Below are 18,805 nucleotides of genomic sequence, written 5' to 3'. Positions count from 1 at the left end.
AAGGGACTGTAGTGGAGGTACTTGACAGATAGTAATGATAGAAGTTTGTCTAGTACTCACTAAGCCATGCAGCCTCCTTATGCCAAGTTCCAATAATTACAAATCACTATATATTCTTGAGTTTAGAACACTCCTCATAAAAAGCTTGTCTGAATCATCTCTGTTAATATGGTTAAAATAATCTGAGGTGCTATTTCACAGAAAGGGTCCTTGGAACCTTTCTTTCTGGGCTTCATGTAATGTTTACAGATGGAACAATGTCTGCCAATCATTTGTGAAATCTTTGTTCAACTCAGTGGGAATTCTGTAAGCATTTCACTTTGTTCATTTATGTATAATCTCATTAGATTGGGTACTGTATGCAAGGCCAACCTTTAGCCAGTTGATCAGTATCTGTGAGGGAGACCTGTGAAGCTCAACTGGAAAGTGTTAAAAAAAACCTTATTAGAGCCTTTAAGAAGAAGGAGGAGGAGTTCACAACTGCTGTTTCAAATAGCACTTCATGCTGAATGTTAACTGAATGTGAAATTCTCATTAACCTGGCCACCAAACTGTAACAATTTGGATTAAGGAGATTTTAATAAAGAGTGAGATTTTCAGTATCTCATTGAAACAGACACAGAAGAATCATTCATCACAAAGACCAGGTCTGAACTGAGGCATGTAGGGAAATGGAAGAACTAGCAAAAAGAAACACCAGGAATGGGAGCAGGAAATTGATGGAGCACAAGGGAAGGGGAAGGCATGGATTATCTAATTGTGTGTGTGAAATTCTTGGGTCTGTTTTTGTTTCAAACTAAACCCAGGCACATTACATTTAAACCAAAACTTGCCATGCCCCCCATCTTCATCCTTCCCCCTCCAAAATGGAAATGCATATTAAACATTACTTAAAATCTCAGGCAGTTCCTGTGAAAAATGACTTTCCCATTCTAAACCTTCACTGCCTTAAATGGCTATCCCTACTGAGTGAGTTTTACTGTTCTTTCAAATGTTAACCAAACTATTAATTACAAAAAAATCTTAGGCGTTCTTTGGTACAAGAATGTGTGATTCCACCATTCAGAAAAAAAACTTGGGTTTTCCTATTCAAAGTCACACTGTGCTGAATCAACAGCAGAACTCAAAATGGAACCTAAGACTCCAGTCTCCCAGGGCCTAGTACCCACTAAGCAACACCTGGTCAAGAGAATACATCCTAGGAGTCATGACTTGTCACTATCCACTATATAAGATTACATAGGTTTAATATAAAGACAGACTTACTACTGCTTCAGTATCACCAAACCACTTACCTTGGCAATGTCATACATGACAGAGATTTTGAACTCCCAGTCCATGAAAGTGCCATCCGGGTAGGAGATCTTATCATTTAAAACATCCTGAGATGAAAAGGAGACATAAGAGATTAGTCCACAGAATGGGAAGATCAGGTACGGGCATCCCTCCCCATCATTAATACAGTTCTGAATAGTGGCACCCTTCTGTTTTACCTAAGAACTATATACACTAGGACAGAAACTAAGTGATATGGAGGATAGAGAATGGAACATACTTTTAGCTTACACAGAGCTACAAACAAGTGAAAACCCTATGTGCAGCTACAGTGGATCCTAGTGGTAGAATTGAAACTCTGAATATATTTTGCCTCTGTGAACACTCTCCAGATCCATCCAAGAATATGTGGCAATCCTGTCACCACGCCCTTTCTCCGTAGGACCAACCCAGAGCCCAAAAAAATGGATGAGGTTCTTCCACTGACTCAGGAGCTATGTCCACTTATATCTGCTAAGGATTTTATTCCATAATTTCTTGCTGAATAGCACTGAAGTACAGCAGACTCAGTTAATTTGCCACTCCAAGATAAATGCAAATAATGCTGACTTATCCTGTAGTGATCAATAATCAGGAGTTGACAATGGGGAAATGAGGCACGATGCTGGTAGGGAATCAGAACAGCGGCAAAGTAAACCATAGAGGTGAATTATGCTTGAGCAGTGGTTCCCAACCATTTTAGACTCAAGGCACCTCTGGATAGGCTTGAGGCCGCCCTCAGAAAATGCCAGATCTTTGTTTTCATTATTTTTTGGCTACAGAAAAATAATAGAGGCTGTTTTTCTGTTCCAGAAAGACCACAACTATGGATTTCTATTTGAAATCTCTGGGATTATCGTGTAAACCATCTTTGTAAACCTAACAGTGCTAACATTGTCTGGCATGCATCCCATAGCAATTTTGGAAGCATCTCAAGGCACCTTGCTGAGAACCACTGTTCTAGAGGCATATTAATGATAGTTTACTATAATATTATTGACTTCCCTTTTGCTCCTCTTATTTTTCTTGCCTTAGGAACTTGTCATGTGGCAAGTTAGCATCTCTTTTTGCAATCTAGTGAAGGGGGTAGCCTGTAAAATTATTTACCCGCAGTGAGCCTCTCTCACAGTACTCAATCACACCAAAGATCATCGCCTCTATCTTCACAGTGCCGTAGAATTTGGTCAGGTTATAGTAGTCAATCTGGAGGAGCTGGACCAAAAACAGCATACATAGTAAACATGAAACCAATTGTCAGTGTAGGAACAGTGTAGGCTATGGGTGCTTGCGTGAAGAGTTGCTTAATCTCAGACCCTAAGCTCTCTGTATGTCAATGTGGAACAAGAGGGTGAGCAACTACTGCCAAGCAGCTGTTATTCCAGAGCCTTTTGGTCTTGAGAGATAAGGATGGAGGTTAACTGTTGCTGGCTGCTGTAGGTCAATTCCAGATCATGCTGTGGAGTTTCCACTATTGTCCCTTCAGTAGAACCTCACAATGTCAGAGTATTGACTGGGATATTTATTATAAGTGACTGAATGTTGAAAATTGAGTATATGAAAAAACTATAAAAATGCAGTAATTCTTCATGACAGCACATATTTTGTGTATTTACTTGGACAATTTCAGTTTAGTTTTAAGTTTTTATAGCAATTCACATTGTATCTACATATAAATGCAAAAAAATGTATTTAGCAAATGTATTTTTAAGAGGTGAAGTATCAAAGCCAAATTCTGCCCTATTGCTCAAGTATAACTCTAAGAAAGTCAGAAGAGATATATCTATATTGTCCAGAGCTACGTTTACCTCTTAATAATAGAAAATTTAATAGAATATTTCACTATCAAATAAATAGAATGAAGTGAAGAAAAACAATGCACCTTATTTTTAAAATATGGGTTAGCAAGGATCTATTACAGTTCATTTCAATCATCTTTAACTTACAGGCCTGAAATTCAGAATCTGAACATTTGGTGAGACCCTTTAACACAAAAAGATGGACACTCATGTTTAGGGAGCTACTGAATTCACGGCAGAAGTAGGCTGCATGGCAGATCCTTTAAACTTTCAGGTTTCCCCGCACACACACATCCCCCTTGTTGCTGATTGGCTGAGAGGTCTGGGTGTCCCTGCTGCTTGCTGCTGAGTGGCTGGGAAGCAAAAACAGTGCCATATTTAAAACTGTGGTTTTTGCCTCCTTGTCAATTAGGAGCAAGTGGCGGGGCCCCTCTGCCATTGGGCGGGGAAGGAAGGGGGACGCAGGGGGGAACCTGCAAGGTTAAAGGAGCTGACATGCAGCCAGCTTCCACTGTGAATTCAGTAGGTCCCTGCTCATGTTGCAGTATCTTGTGGAGTGTACACATATATACACACATGCACAAATGAGTCTGGCTGCTGCACTTGTCAGGGAATTACTTCACTAATTGGTTTCATCCAGTCTATAGCGTAGAGTGTCCGCGTGCAAGACTTACCTTGTTTAGTTCAATCTTTTGTTTCTCTGTGAAATTCCCATCATTGTATTTGAAATCCTTCAAGATAACTACCTGGAAAGAGAGAAATGATGGAAGGAAATCATGGATGTAACACACCAACAATCTATCTTCCCCAGCCTAGGAGCTTCATACCATATGTTACATTTCAGAAATAAACTGCTTACTACTTTTGCCCTTTGTTCATATCTTTATCAACTAATAATTAATGCAGTTATGTTACCTTTACTTACATTATGTTACCAAGATTTACTAAGTAGACAGTAAATGCTGTACTAGGCCTGACTTGGAAAGCCTTTACTCACATGTGTAGATTTAACTTGGGCAAATATTTTAATAGTTCCATTGAAATCCATAGAACTTCTCACAGAAATATGTCTACCCTTGTCCATCTAGTCCATTTATCTACCTCTTGTCACATCAAACACTGTCTATCTGGACCAGATCAGTGATTCACCAAGTCCAAGATTCTTCCTTTGGGAGTTGCCACTGCTAAGAGCCTGAAAAGAAAATTACCTCCTCAAGTTTTTCGTAAACTCAGACAATTTTGCAAAGCTGAATGGGAATTGGGAGGTAGAAGGGGGGAATTGTTTCCTGACCTCTAAAGAAAGGTGACTGCCTTTTACAGACCTGTCTCCTTAGAGAAGGTAAGGGGAGCATATACATTGTGGCCATCTTACTTTCTTGTCATATTTGCCTTGGCGCAGTCTCTGGGCTGTGTCTCGCCGTCTATCTTCATCAATCTGGGAGTAAAGAAGGATCATTAGCCAGTAGTTATAACATACATCCCTAGCAAACACCAGACTGCAGAGAGAAAAAGTGATCCCAATGTGCGTCACTGTCTACGAAGGCATTTCTCTCTGTACAGCAGCTGTGAAACTCCACAGCATGCAGTCACTGTTCATGACAATCCCAAATGCCACCCAGGCCTCATCCTCTGAGCAGCACTACTGCTGTGCCCTTCAGTGTTTTATAAACAGAACAAGGATCAACATCTTTCTGGAAAGGGACATCATTTGTACTACTCGTGATGCAGGTGCTCAAGGAAAGAAACTAGAAACCAACCTTTTAGCTAATTCATAGTCATATAAGGCCTTAATGTTTGGAAAAGGACTGGTCTTACTTTATTAAATTTTGATGTTATTGGGGATTATGCTTTCTTCTCTTCTATAGTTTCCATGAAAGCCTCAGGAGCCAAGACAGCAAGCAGGCTTTGGCCCCAACTGGCCCTGGCTACCAGAGCAGGCCTGGTGTCATTAGGCCCCAGTTGCCTGCATGGAAATGGCTGCATGGCTGTAAGCAGCTAACCTCTCAGTATTCCTGAAGACTATGCAAAGGGACAGATATCTCTTTCTAGCCCTGGGCTCCTAATTCCTAGTTTTCTGACTCCTGTCAGCACCCAACTCCAGCCTAGGTCCTGCTTTCTGACTGCTGAATCTTTGCTTCTGTCTCCAGCCTGGACCTTTGCTTCTGTTCTTGATCCCCTAGTTTGTGCCTCTCATTCAGGCCCTTGACTTCTGAACTTACCTTCTCCTGACTCCCTAAATCAAGACTCTCTAGTGTCAATCCCCAATCAGCCACATCAGTCATCCTCTCACAGGAAGGTGAAAAGACAATGAAACAGTTCTAACAGATACCGCTACCACCCTTCTCAGCAGAGTGGTCATTGTTTGTCCAGCATAAAATTTTTTCGGTGAAGAGAATCAGACTATCCACTCAGAACACCGAGTCCCTCCTACCTTCAGGCTGACAGGGCTTGTCTCATTGGTCTCCAGAGGCATGATCTTGTCAGGTGGTATGTGGAACCACTTCTTCTGCCGCAGTTCATTATCTCTCCTGTACTTCCTGTGAAACAAGCACACCTGTTCAAAACATCTTGCCAAATGATGGGCACTCACTACTGAAGATTGTGAATGGGAATCCTGGAGTGCTACAGAGTGCAAACTCCCATTTTTACCTCCTCATACATCCAAAAAGAGGATGCTGGCCCTACAGCACCCAGCTGCGAGGCCATTGCCTGCTCCCCTTCCCCCTGGCTTGGGAGAAGTCTGAACTATCTGGCTTTAGGGCCAGAGATTTGGAAGTCGGCACAGAAAAGGAATGGCTGGCAAGGCTGTTGCCTCATTTTTTCACTCCCAAACCCAGACTTGAGAATTATGAGTGAGTCTGCAGTATATAACACAGTTTTTCTCCTCTGTGTTTCTAAACATGCTCTTCTGAAGTTCCAAGAGACAGATGTAGATCAGAGGATCTGCTGGAAAGAAGCTGGTGGCACAAATGAGTTGTGTTAACCAGCAAAAGCAAGAAGCCGGGGGTGGGGGGTGTAGGACAGAAATAAGATGCTTGTGAATGGTCCTTGTCTCTTGCAGATTTCCTGCTATGAGCAGGGAAACAATTCTGGAAATTGGAAGATGAAATATACTGTTGCTTCCACAGGAATAGGAAGGAAATCCTGTCCCTCTCAAAAAAAGAATTGCAAGGAAATGAAACTCACTGGAATTTTCACTGCTCTGTGCAGGTCATTGCTGGGTTAGAGAATCTGGGATTCCCAAAACAGTTAGAGGGAAAGCTGAAGAATCCTGTACACAGATTAGCTGCTGGAGAATGCTTTGGACACTGGAGAATCCTGACATACGTATTTCATTTTGCTAACAGAGTTTAAGTGCCCACTGCTAAATGGAATGGAAGGAAATGCCCATTTTCTACAGTCCAGTTCTTTTCTGAGTCGTTTGGAAAATGGGGTTACCACTGTCCCATCATAATGTGTCAGTAGGAGCATCAGTCAAAATGCTAGAAAGCTATGATACCACAGGATCTAGGACTCATGCTGTGTCCCCTGAATTCCCACAATCAAAAAGGAACTCACCTCATGATGATTAGGAAAACCTGAAGTTGTGGAAAACTCCTGTTTCCTAAGTTTAATAGACTACCCGGTGAGCCAGCAATAAACAAATTAATCCAAGGAGAAAAGAAAAATCAACTCTACTTGCTTGTAACTAAGCACATATTGGACTGGACTGATATCTTCAATGTCTAATATTGGTTTTGTATTTTTGAGAATTCTGATTTTATTCCTACACAGAAGTCAGAACTACCCAGGGCAGTGCACAAACGTTACAAATTCTATAAATGGGGTGATATGTGAGAAATCAAGGGAGACTGTTCATTTTCTTCCTAGGAGTGCTGTTATCATTTTTCAAGTGAGTAACTTAGTTGAGCAGGAAATGATTGCAAAATCAAATCTAGGTGCTGGAAAACTCACTTTCAGCTTACCAGCAGGCTGCTTGCCAAGATTAAATTTGGAATCTGTGAGACTCCCAAGGTTAGCTCACAACCAGTGTCTGCCCCAGCCAGACCTAATGAGAACTTATCCCCACAACTGTGCCCTGGGAAACCACTGATTTGGTACAAGGAACTGCTTCCAGGTAGGTAGGTGTTCGACTGGTTGTACGACTCAGGGGGTACATCTACACGAGATGTTTACTGTGCAGTTGGTTAATTAGCTGTGCAGTAAATGTTGTGCATTTACACGTGCACCCCTGTTGGGCCAGAGTAAACTAATTTACTCTGCAGCAGGACAGCACTTGTAAATACAAGTAATATTCTGCTGCAAAGTAAAAAACTCCACAGCACCACACGTGTAGATGCTGCCCCAGCTGGCTGGGGCATGAGGATCCTTCAGTGCAGGGCTGCCTGCTGGCTAGCCCCATGCTGAAGCACCGTCATGCCACAGCCAGCCCCTTCACAGCACATTGAGCCAGGGGGAACAGCCCCAGGCTGGCAGGCCGACCCCTTGGACCTCCTGATGTTTGGCTCATCTCTCTTTTCCTGTTGTTCCTGACATCTGGCCATGTCCCTAGTCCCTGCTCCTGGCCTTTGGCTTCCCTCCTGGCCTCTGGGCCATCTACATCCTAAGCTGTTATAAATGGCCCTCAAACTAGCTTTCCCTCCAGCCCTGGCCCTTGCCTCACTCCTAGCCCCAGATTGTCTCCCTAAGTGGTAGGCTTTACCTCCCATGTCCCGACTACCATATTATCAAGTGTAAACAGGATATTAACTGACTGATGAATGCAAATGTATAATCTCTCTTCTTCCTTGATAATCAAAGTATGATCCTCTTCAAACTCTGACTAAGCTGTTTGGGAGCTTCCTCACAAATAAAGGGTAAATTCCCTAGAAATAGCAAAAACACCAGAGTTGATATGAAGGAATCTGCAGGAATTTCTTCCATATTAGAAGTCTTCGGAACCCGAGTCATACGTGTGGCAGAACAGAACAGTCACCAGAGGGATAACACTGCTCTTGGCAGCCAACCAAAGAAGTCTAGAAATAGGCCTTGTCAAAGTCCTGCTATCTCTTCAATGGCTCCTCCAAATAAAGACAGATTAACATTATTAATCTGTTTGCAAGTTTGGCCTTAGATTTAGCAACAAAAAAACTTTCTTGTTTCTGTGTACTGTTGGCCATATATTCTGTGTACTGCTGAGTTGGACTGTTTGTTTCAGCTTGGATTCAGGCATATGAAGAGTGTTAGCTAACTCAGAAAGCTGGTCTAATCAAAATGGAAAGCTATTTAATGCCTGCTCCTAATCAGGTTTTCAGGTAACCTGATTTTCTCACTGCCTCTGAAATCCTTTGATCTGTGGAAAAAGTATTTTTTGAGCTAGTAGAGGTAGAAAGTCAGTGTTTCTGAAACCTCCAAAATGGATGACCCTGAATCTTGTGAACATGAGAAATAGATACAGTGGAAATGGGTTGAAATTTTCTTGTCTAAGAATGGATGTTTATAATAGATTTCTATCTCTGATTTTTTCATCATGATAGAAGTTGTACTGAAATCTAATCAGAAAATGTAATCATAAAAAGAGAGCATAAGCCAGCTCTAAGCAGCAGGTTCATTGTGGGAAAACCATGAGAGGCAGAGTAGGGCCTCGAGACTCTGACACCACAACTTGCAGGTGTTTTGATTTGTATGATGATACAAGACTGAAGCAGCAGAAGGAGGGGAGAAGAAGAAATTGGTACCTCAGCACCAGTAGAGCGATGACCAGAATCAGTATTACAGCCCCTGTGAGTGTAAAGACAGCAATAGTCAGGATGTTTGGGCCTGTAGAGGAGAGAAATGGGAAAGTAAACAATCTTAAAGAACAGTGAGAAAAACCATTGTATTAAAACACACACACAAATTAGAGCTATTAGTGTAACTGGGTGGCAACTCATCTTAGAATCACTGACAAAATCCAGAAACAACCTTACAGTTGTCATGGTGCCTGTCCCCTTCCACCAGCAAAGAGAAGTGCAAGCCTGAACAGTGCTGTCCCATTTCACCAGGCAAGGAGTGTGCTTTCATTTGCAACACAGGTCCATGTGAGTATAGCAGCAGTAGGTTTCAGTTCCAACTAGAAGAAGCTTCCAGATGTCCTCATCGTTAAAGAGAAACAGCCAAGCAATCTAGGATCACAACCTAATATTTCCTAATAACTATGTTTTAAAAAACAAAGGGGCCAAAGTTAGTGGAAGCTAAGCAGGGGTTTGATGATAGCAATTTGGAACTTATGTCCTACCTTAGATATGTAGATCTAGGCACACAACCCCTTTCATAGATCTAGGCTATAACTTCTTGGCCTTGGTTTTGTTTTGTGTGTCAAATCCCCCAGCCCTCCACTTCTTCATTCAGGAATCAATATCCTTGCTCATAAATGCCCCTTTAATAATAAGCTACAGTGGAAAATGTTCAGCATGACAGCACTTGCCTCCATCTAAAAGGCAAAATATCAGCCCTCCAGTAAATAAATCTGTCAAATGACTACATATGAAGTATAAAAAGGCACTTCTCTGCTGCTCCCCTGAAACTTGAATTTAGTTTGTAATAATGCACATGCTTCCAAACTTCCTTTAAAAAAAGAAAAAAGACTGGCTGATATTTGAAATGGAAATATCACTGTTGTACCAATCTTTTTCCCTGGGATCTGCTACCATCTGGTGTTCACTGGCATTATAGCATGCAAAAAGGAACTACAATACAAATTAACAGTGTGCATTTAGTAAGTTCATACAGAACCAGAAAAAAATGTTTATGTTGAAATATATACCCTATCCAGGTATTAGCAGGATGGCATTAATACTCTCTGAGTAATAGAAAGATTACAAATAAAAGCCCTAATTTCAAAGGATGTTAGCAGGGAGGATGGCAACATTGAGTTGGTTGTTGTATATTATCTACCAGAGAAGTGCTATGCACCAGTTATTGGATGTCATTATCTCTATAAAAGAAAAAGTAGTGTTAACTGGAAAAGTTTTGCCAAGAAACTTTGGTGGTTAATGGTAACTTCTTTAACTTTGTCTATACAAAGCCATCCTGTGTTTTTGTATGCATTTGTTTAGGAATCAGACTGAAAAAGGCATTTTTGAACACCTGAATACAGCAAATATTTTGTTTTGTTTGACTAGGCTGCAGAAAATTTGGGTACCTCAGAGGTTAGACTTGTAAACATTGACTGTCTTCTTCACTGTGACTTATCTCACTATAGTAATCTGAAAATAGTGGTATATCCTTAATCTTGAACTAAGCCTACCCTTTTTTCTATGCATTTCAGACTTCTAGATGGTTCAAGAATCTATTTGTGGTGCTAAAACACAAGATGTAATGTTTCTATTATGGAGAAAATGAAATTCTGTTTAAAAGGTCAGGTCTCTTATTTCATCTCCTTCAGCCTTTTTTTTAGCACTTTAGAGTTGGTAGGAAAATGTGAACATAAATGCTGCTGCATTCTGTGTACCCTTTTACTGAAAATGGACTCATGACTAGCAAGGGGATGAGTCACTTGTACCTTAGCTGAGTTCTGCCTGGCTTGTAACATTCCCTAACATTAGGCATGCAGGGTGGTCACCTAGTAGCAGGCTTTAGATTAATGTGTTAGTTACCATTATGCTGAACAGTCAGGCTACTTCTTTGTTCTTGCTGAAACCATGGAGCCACTGTTTTCCACAAAAGATTCAGTGGGTGAATGCCTGCAGTTTATATTTAAAGTTTCTATAGGGACAAAAGGAAACTGGATGCCTGGTCATCCTATTGTAAAGAAGCCTGTTCTTCTAGGTCCTGTTTAGCACTATGGTGGGGTTTTGAGTGTAGCTGTGTTGGTCTAAGGACATAGGCAGGAAAGGTTCTTTGAGTAGATGTGATATCTTTTATTAGACCAACTGAGAAGTTGGAAAAAAGTTCTTGGCAAGCTTTTGGGCAGTCACCCTTCTTCAGGCATAGAGAATCTTTGTGTTCTGAGATTCTCTATGCCTGAAGAAGAGTGACTGCCCAAAAGCTTGCAAAAGCTTTTTTCCAACTACTCAGTTGGTCTAATAAAAGATATCACATCTACACAAAGAACCCTGCCTGCCTGTTTAGCACTAGACATAGACAAGTGTCCATCTAGCAAGTGAATCACCATAAAAGAAATTGTTACTCCAAATCAACAGAATTGTGTTTTAACAGTCATACAAAGACCTCCAGGCTTGACGTTTATGAAGAAGTCACCATCTTAACCAAAGTAAAAGGCAAATACTGAGAACATAAAATGTATGTGTGTGGTGGGGGAGGGTGGGAAGGGAGGATGCAGAAAGGGGAAAGGAGATGATTAAGACACACACCAAACATAACAATGGAAGCTAAAGTGGAATTTCCAAAGGTTTGTACTAGTCAGAGGAATCTCCTCTTCCCCGAGTACTGGAGCACTTCTTGGTTCTATAGCCAAGACTTGACCTGGGATACTCATTGGATCTCTGTGAAACTATTAAGAGAACTGAAACGGCCTGGGCCAACTCAGTGAAAACTAGGCTGAACTGGCCTGGATTGGCCTGAGAGGTACCAAGTTCCTGTCCACCAGGAGCTGCTTTTATTCACCTTGCAGCAACTTACTTAAGAAACTTTCTTAATGTAGAGCTAAGTTTTGTGGCATTCCACAGTGCACTGTGAGTTTTCTGACTTTCCACACCAGGACAGTTCAGATCCTAACGTTGGAAAAACAGGAAATGAGCAGTTCAGTATCCAGGATAAAAGAGATACTGTTACAAGGAGAAAGAAACTACAAACTTGTAAATCCAGGAAATGCCGTGTTAAAATGACGCTTGCCATGCAACCTTAACTCTGCCCCTTGGCCTCTTTTCTGAGCAGTCCCTCAAGCGCATCACAGTACCCTATCACTTCAATAAATCTATTATTTTTCAAGATAGTCTTACAAGCAGTACATACTCCCTAGGTCAGTGGTGTTGCCCAGGGTACAGTGTATAAATATAGGTTCTGATCTGGATTTGTGCTGGGTGTGCAGAAAATGGTAGGTCTACTTAAGGTAGGGTAAAGTGCTGATATACTCTCAGCTCTTATTGTCATTCCTATTGGAGCAGAATTAAGGGGGAACAGTGGTATTGTAAAGCAAGTGCCACTTGAAGCCTGCAAGAGCATCTTAGAACAGCAACCAGTTTCAGTGGGTATCTCACCAGTGCCTGGAATATCACTAGGTAGTTTGTGGTTCCTCCAGGTGAAAAATGGATTGTCCGTCTTCACTTCTGTCTTATTCCGATGAGTGTCAAACTGCAGGAGGATCTTGAACTGTGGGTGTGAAGAAAAGCCCTGTTAGTGTTTCATATTCTCTAACCCCTGCTTCAAGCTTCCCCATAAATGTACTTTGTAAACTGAAAAAAACAAAGGCCTGTTTCCCCTTGATGCAGTGTTTCTTCTCTGGCCCAGTTCATACATCTGTCTGCCCTATTGCCCTAATTCTGCTTCAGTCCTTTCAGAATAGTAATAAGGTTGTCCCACGCAGTCTCTTCTGTGCTGCATTGTCCATCTATCAAGTTATCAGGTTGAACTCTTTCCTTAAACAGAAAACTCTGATATGCCACCATTTCAGCTCTGGCTCCCCTTCATCCTCTTGACATGCTAGCTCAAGGCCTCTTGCTTTTTCTTTCACACTTCACCATAGAGCACTCCTTTCATGGATATACATACTTCACTTGTATCCATTGATGTGTACATTAACGTCAAGTTGACATCAAGATCTCCAAATTCATCCACAATCACAGGACCACGTGCACCTGTGGACACAAGGAACTGGTCAATGAAGGACTCTGCCTGAGCACTTCCCCCAGGAGCATGAACATGTAGCAGAAAGAGTGAGGTAAATGAAAAGGCCTCTGAGATTTGAGATTTTCTCCTTTCCTTTCTTTCCACACATACACATCTGAGCACCCTTTTAAGTATCCAGTTAGGCTATATCTATAACACCCCTGTGCTGCTTTAACTATGGCAGGAGAACTAAGCTGTCTGGTCCCCACAGCTCTGAGGGCAGGAGGAGTTGGTACTGCTGCCAGAGATCCACCATTTGACAGAAGCTTTGCTGCTTTGCTGCCAGAGCTGAAGCCACATCAAAGGATTTGCTGGGAAAGCTGTGTATACTGTGACCTTTTTTTCACACCACTAGGTAACACAACTCTTCCAGAAGAACCTTGTAATATATACAAGGGCTTGTTCAACCTCTGCTTCCCTCCCCTCACAACCCCCACCTTAAAATGCTGTATTTTTCTCTTTAAATTGTGAAGTTGATGCTGGTGAAAGGAGTTGAACTGACAGCACTGAGGAGTGAAACCCTTCCTCACTACAAAAAATATACACTTGCATAAAAACAGGTCAGCTTTTCTTCAATACATTAACCCTGCCAATGCGCCTCAAATTACCATCGCTAAAGGTAATTGCCTGACTCCATCCTTGGGCTCAGTCTGTCAGTAAGGAGGAAAATAGGGACATCATTTATGTTCCTTTCAAATAGCCTCACTTAGACTAGTTTTCCATTTTTTTGAGGGACACCTATTTAGCACTAATAGCTTCCTGTACCTTACCATTCTGACTGTACCTATTCTTGCCCTCCTGCTTGCTTGTGTTGGGGACGTCTACATTCTGTAACTCTGGATATGCCTCAAGTGCAATCTAAATAATTCAGGGGGAAATCGGAGGTGGCTTACCTCTGTTCACAGACATTAGTCAAAAACAGTGGCTTCAGTGTTTTTGAAAGTCACAGCTTTCTTGATTTCAGGGTCTATTTGACCCGACTTGTTTCTTGGAATCCTCACCTTAAAATTCTCCTTTTTAAAGTTCAGTGTCATTGTTCTGGTTTTTGGATGGATCCTCCCCCTTTCCATGTGAGGAAATTAAGAGGGGTATTTTCTTGATCAGTGTTACAAATGGCTATGTGTTATTGACTGCCCATACTTTCTCTCAACCAGGGCATTATTCAGGATAATGAAGAACGAAATGCTTACTAATATTTCCAATGCTTTACATTTCCAGACTGTTCGTATTTAACCTAAGCATGTAATTGTGAACCATAGTCCCAGAATAATTTTTATTTGTCCTAAATGAACCTAGAATTGCGACATATTTTAAGAATGTACTCAAGAGGTGACTGGTGAATTCTGATATTCAAATCAGGAGTCGAGATAACCAGCTCATCAAACCAGTTAAGACAATTTGGTAAAGGCCTAGAAACTTCCACAAGTTTGTTGAAACCAGATACAATATAAATAGACACATGAACAACACATGCCCCTGGCGGCTGGGGGTGCACAGCAGCAGTGGGAGCACGGCAGCACTGGCAGGAGGGTGGCAGCAGTAAACGGGAGCTCCTGCAGATGCTGCCGGCGCTGTCAGCTGCGTGGTGGGGGCGGGGGATGGCAAGCACCTACCAGGGGTCAGCGACCACCCACAGATGCTGCTGCCAGTGTCAGCAGCAGCTATCGCGGACCGCCTGCAGACACCGCCGGCAGTGTTGGCGGTGGGATGGCAAGTGGCAAGTGCCCACAGGTGCCCCCGGCACTGCTGGCAGCGCCTTTTTGTAGGGGATGCACCGTCACGCTCAGGGGGTGCATGTGTACCCACATGCACCCCCTACACATTGCCCCTGAACAGACACCTCTTGAGCAGCCCCTTTGATTCCTGCTCAACCCAAAGTTTAAAACCAACTGCCTGGGAGGGGCAGTAGCATTTCTATTCAAACAATGCTGTGGGAGTCAATTTACTTCATGTCTCTTTCTGTCTGATTCCTGCAGATTGCTCGTACTCCACAAGTGTCAATGGCCCTCTCTCCTTTTGAATTGTCTTGATAATCCATTTGACAAGTTATCCTTTCTTCTGAAATGTTGCTGTCTGTTAGCTATTCCTGGTAATATCTCTTTTCTAGTTCACAGTTTTCTAGTTTTAGCTAAAAACATAAACTCAGATATGGTGATATTAACTCAGGTGAATGTTAACTTAGGTGTGGCAATTACTGACAGTGAAGTGTTGGATGTACCGGTTTCCCTCGATTTATGAGCGTTCTTTATACGTGAAATCGCTCTTATGCAATGAGCATACTTAGACCCATAATTTGTTATATGCAAGGTAAATTCACTTTTATGTGATCAGCATAGACCCCCCCCCCCCAACTCCCATCCAAGCAGATAAGTCTGTGGGGGAGGGGAAAAGGCCATGGCCCCACTCACCCCAGTCCCGGCTGCAGCGGCCCTGGGAGCAGCTGGAGCCAGCTGCCTGCAGCCACTGGGCTGCACCATGCTTCAGCTGTCCTCCCTGGGCCTGGGCTCCACTTGTCCGTACTCACCTCTGCTCCTGGGCTGTGCTGTGCCATGCCATGAGACAGCTGGTGTTGGCTGCTCCCGGGGCCACCCCAGCACAGGCTGGGATGAGTGCGGACAAGCAGACTCCTAGGCAGTGTGGGTGCAGCACTCACCTCAGCCCCAGCTGCAGCAGCCCTGGGAGCGGCCAGCACCAGCTGCCTGTAGCCTCTGTACTGCACCGTGCCCAGAATCCCCTGGGGCTCTGCCTGTCCTCACTCACCCCAGCTCCTGCTGCAGCAGCCCCGGGAGCAGCCGATGCCAGCTGCCTGTAGCCACTGGGCTGAGCTGTGCCCTGGTGCAGGCAGCTGGTGTCAGCTGCTCCCAGGGCCACTGAAGCTGGGGCTAGGGTGAGTGCCATGCCCCATGCTGCCCGGAGCTCCGCTTGTCCGCACTCACCCCAGCCCATGCTGGAGTGGCCACAGGAGCAGCCGACACCAGCTGCCTGCACCAAGTTATGGTGCTGACCAGCAGCTACAGGCAGCTGGCATCAGCCACTCCTGGGGCTGCTGCAGCAGGGGTTGGGGTGAGTGGGGACAGGCAGAGCCCCAGGGGGTTTGAGGCATGATGCAGTCCAGCAGCTACAGGCAGTTGGTGGTGGCTGCTCCCAGGGCCAGGGTGAGTGCCGCGCTCCACGATGCCCAGGGCTCCGCTTGTCCGCACTCACCCCAGCCCATGCTGGAGTGGCCCTGGGAGCGGCTGACACCAGCTGCCTGAACCAGGGCATGGTGCAGCCCAGGAGCAAAGGTGAGTGTGGACAAGTGGAGCCCAGGTGCAAGGGGACAGGCAGAGCACGCTGTAGCCCAGCAGCTGCAGGCAGCTGGCACCCATCACTCTCAGGGCCACTGCAGCTGGGGGTGGGGTTAGTGCTGCTCTGTTCCCTCTGCTTTGCTGACTTGTGCAGCCCTGGGAGCAGCACCCCCTCCCCCCACCCCTTTCCTAGTCCCAGACTCTCTCCCTCCCTCCCTCCCTCCCTCACTCACCGCCATGGGAACCTACCCCTATTTGTTATGTTGTAAAGTGGGTTTGTTTTATGCAAATTGGATTTATGCACCATTCTCCAAGAACGCATGTACCACATACATCGAGGAAAACCTATACTGTTAAGATACTGAAGAAGGCTAGATTTTGTTTTATGAATCTGAGTAAGAGATGTACATTTAACTATTATGACTACAGGAGTAATAACAATCTTTTGACTATTTTTGCCTAGTATTTTGTATATTTTAAGCATGGTATATAACCTAGCAAATCAGTGTACATTCTAGTAAAGTTGTTTTTACTTTGATTTTAATATGATTTACTAGCATATTAGTAGATCTTCTAGTTTCTCTTTAACTGGAGAAAAATAAATGTTGTGTTATATGTGATGGTGCATCACGCCATCTGCACCTCTCTTTTCAAAATCCTAGATCCACCCAGGCCTTTAAGCATTTCTTTTGACAGCAACAATGAGGTAACCACTGTAACTCTGCTCTCCAAAGAGATAATATACCTTCTTGGCATAAGTTCTATCTCTGTCTTTTACTAATGAGCTAGCTGGTTGAGTGTAGCTATCTGGAATTTTGACTATTTTCAGTATTGAACCCAAATATATTTATACATATTGGTCATAGATCATGGCTACATATTCGGGGATCAAGCTTAGACATGGATCTGCATATATTTCACCACTGTGCAGCCTGTATACAGCCCAAATTAATATCTGGATGGCTGTCATGATACAGGGGAGAGTTTCATGGATGCTGCAATCCACCTGCATGACCCCTACTACACCTTCTTCTGGTGCACTCAGGCAACAGCCACATATAGAGAACTTGGTTTGATATGTGTACACATGAGAGAGCACCAAATAAGATGAAATAATGATAATCCATGCTAGTTTAGGAGGCTCATGCCTACCATCCACAGAGTGCTGCTTCCCACTTATGCAAGTGTGTTCCCTGTAGCCTTTTCCCATATCCTTGATAAGTCACAGAAAGAAATTGAAGCTTCAGTGTAATTGCTAAAACATTTTTGTGGTTTTCCACCTCTTACTTTATATACCCCATATACTGTGAGGTTTCTGCATGTGGATATTACTTAAACTTTCTCTTTAGCACTGAAGATTATCATATATTTGGAAGAAAAGAGAGGGAAAACAATTAATTGCAGCAGAGTTTGTGTTAGTTCAGTATTGAAGGGACTCTTCCTGACACGTCCTGGAAAGTTAACTCTCTTCCCCACCGGTCCATTCAATGATCTTTTACTTATGATTGTACTTGATTAGTGATTACCTTCAAAAGTGACATTTCGAAACTCCTTGATGAAATTGACAGGTAAAACTGGCTGGTTGGCCAAGATAAATTTCTTTAGGACATGTCCAAAGAGCAAGACTCCATTCAAATAGCCAATAACAAAGTCATTTTTCTGCTGAAATCAGAGGTAAAAGAGAAGTGGCATCTCAGTAACCTGTTTGTATATCCATAGAAAACTGCAGTAAAATGGACAGATGGTCTGTGCTTAGCAATAACTCCAAAAATGGAACATATGGGGAAGCTGGAAGTCAAGAACGAGGTGCACAGGCAGAGCTGTTTTGGGGCTCAAGATTGGAAAAATGGAACGCTGAAAGATGGACTTAAGTTGCTTGAGCAGATTGGGGTGAGAATGTTCTAGGATTGTAAAAAGCCCTAGGCAGTTCCAGGTTTCCGGCCATGATACTTCCACCTAGAAGCGCTACATCAGGGATGTAAAACTCATTTGACCTTGCAGACCAGATGAGTGATGCAGGGCCAGTCTGTGGACTAGACCAGACACACACTCCAGCTCCACATTCCAGCATGTACCCTAGAATGGCCAGAGTGGGCACTGCATGTGGCTCAGTCCTGTGCTGGCCACTCCATGGCTTCCCTGAATGTCCCCAGAGCCGCCATCACGTGTAGCATGGCCTTGGAGCCACCATCACATGCAGCAGCTCTGGGGCTGTGCTCTTTGTTGTTGCTACCCCCCTACTCCAGGACGTGAGCTGGAGCAGACATTGTGCGTGGCAAGTGGAGTCATCCGGCACACCCCTCATGCTGCCTGTGGGTTACTGGAGGTTGACGGGCAGCAGGAGGACCAGATAATATGGCTCTGCAAGCCAAATTCAATCTGCAGGCCATATCTTTGACACCTCTGCTCTACATAATGGACTGTGGTATAGTCTGTGTAGTAGGATTCAAGGGATCAGGAAACTGAGGTAGGCTAGCAGGCAGATTACTCCAGGGCTGTGCAGCCAAGATTCCAGTTGTCCACATCCCAGAGGCAGGCAGCCATGCTTCCAGATTATTTGCTGCAGGGGCCAATCCAGGTGTGGTGTGGTGGCTGGGAGTG

General features: G+C 43.6%; 1 protein-coding gene across 3 annotated transcripts in view; it reads right to left on the bottom strand.

Annotated features, from left to right (window-relative positions):
* GUCY2C (guanylate cyclase 2C) overlaps window positions 1-18,805 on the bottom strand; it is a 67,047-nt gene that overhangs the window by 28,285 nt on the left and 19,957 nt on the right. For 2 of the 3 annotated variants that reach the window (XM_019480966.2, XM_019480968.2), the window contains 9 exons: window positions 17,731-17,866; window positions 12,801-12,886; window positions 12,290-12,401; window positions 8,828-8,909; window positions 5,542-5,647; window positions 4,483-4,545; window positions 3,785-3,856; window positions 2,422-2,526; window positions 1,296-1,382 (listed from right to left, as the gene is read on the bottom strand). In XM_019480966.2, the coding sequence (XP_019336511.1) occupies window positions 1,296-1,382; window positions 2,422-2,526; window positions 3,785-3,856; window positions 4,483-4,545; window positions 5,542-5,647; window positions 8,828-8,909; window positions 12,290-12,401; window positions 12,801-12,886; window positions 17,731-17,866 (849 nt within the window). The remainder of the gene's footprint in view (window positions 1-1,295; window positions 1,383-2,421; window positions 2,527-3,784; window positions 3,857-4,482; window positions 4,546-5,541; window positions 5,648-8,827; window positions 8,910-12,289; window positions 12,402-12,800; window positions 12,887-17,730; window positions 17,867-18,805) is intronic. The other variant, XM_019480967.2, reaches the window with a different exon arrangement.

This window comes from Alligator mississippiensis, chromosome 4 (genome assembly GCF_030867095.1).
Source record: "Alligator mississippiensis isolate rAllMis1 chromosome 4, rAllMis1, whole genome shotgun sequence".
In the NCBI taxonomy this organism is placed as follows: domain Eukaryota; kingdom Metazoa; phylum Chordata; order Crocodylia; family Alligatoridae; genus Alligator; species Alligator mississippiensis.
The sequence above is the reverse complement of the archived record's forward strand: the minus strand, read 5'-3'. Positions and strand labels throughout refer to the sequence as shown.